The 559-nt window shown below is 49.7% G+C and overlaps 1 protein-coding gene across 1 annotated transcript in view; it reads left to right on the forward strand.

Annotated features, from left to right (window-relative positions):
• Positions 1–559, forward strand: part of VOLCADRAFT_105089 (uncharacterized protein) — a gene marked incomplete at its 5' end in the record, with an annotated part of 10445 nt that overhangs the window by 3077 nt on the left and 6809 nt on the right. Inside the window, one exon of the mRNA XM_002951307.1 lies at positions 193–285. Coding sequence (XP_002951353.1) covers positions 193–285 — 93 coding nt within the window. The remainder of the gene's footprint in view (positions 1–192; positions 286–559) is intronic.

Raw genomic sequence — 559 nt, forward strand, 5'->3', positions numbered from 1 at the left:
GCGAGGGGAGGGGGTCGTGCATGCTTGTGTGTCCTTAGGTGTGTGTGTATTTGCCCTCTAACTATAGCATCTGAGCTGCACGAGGGGAAGTGTATGTATTATGTGTGTATATGTGTTTATGTATGTATATATGCGTGTGTATAGTGTATGTATTTATGTGTATATAGTGTGTGTATGTATGTATGTGCACAGGGCTACCGTTACCGGGCTCCCGAGGCGCAAGGCGGATGGGTGGTACGGCCCAACATTGAACAACACTGCGCTGACGTCAGTGACGGCATCGAGGTACGTACGCCGTACGGCACCGAGAGCGTCGTACATTCTCCTCACATTTTGAGGCCTGCGTTTTGGGTATGTGCATGTTTTTTTTGTGTGTGTGTGCTTGGGTGTTGCCTCGCGGCCTTGTCGCTGCTTTTCCCTTCCATGCAAATGTCAAGACGGCCGTATCTTTGTCTGTACGACACACCCTCTTTCCCGCGGGGGCCCGATGTGCCTTCTCTGTAGTAGTGGTCATTTAACTTAATGGCAATCTTAGGGTTTTATTTCTTATTTCCCCCCC

Source organism: Volvox carteri (genome assembly GCF_000143455.1).
Source record: "Volvox carteri f. nagariensis unplaced genomic scaffold VOLCAscaffold_23, whole genome shotgun sequence".
Taxonomy (NCBI): domain Eukaryota; kingdom Viridiplantae; phylum Chlorophyta; class Chlorophyceae; order Chlamydomonadales; family Volvocaceae; genus Volvox; species Volvox carteri.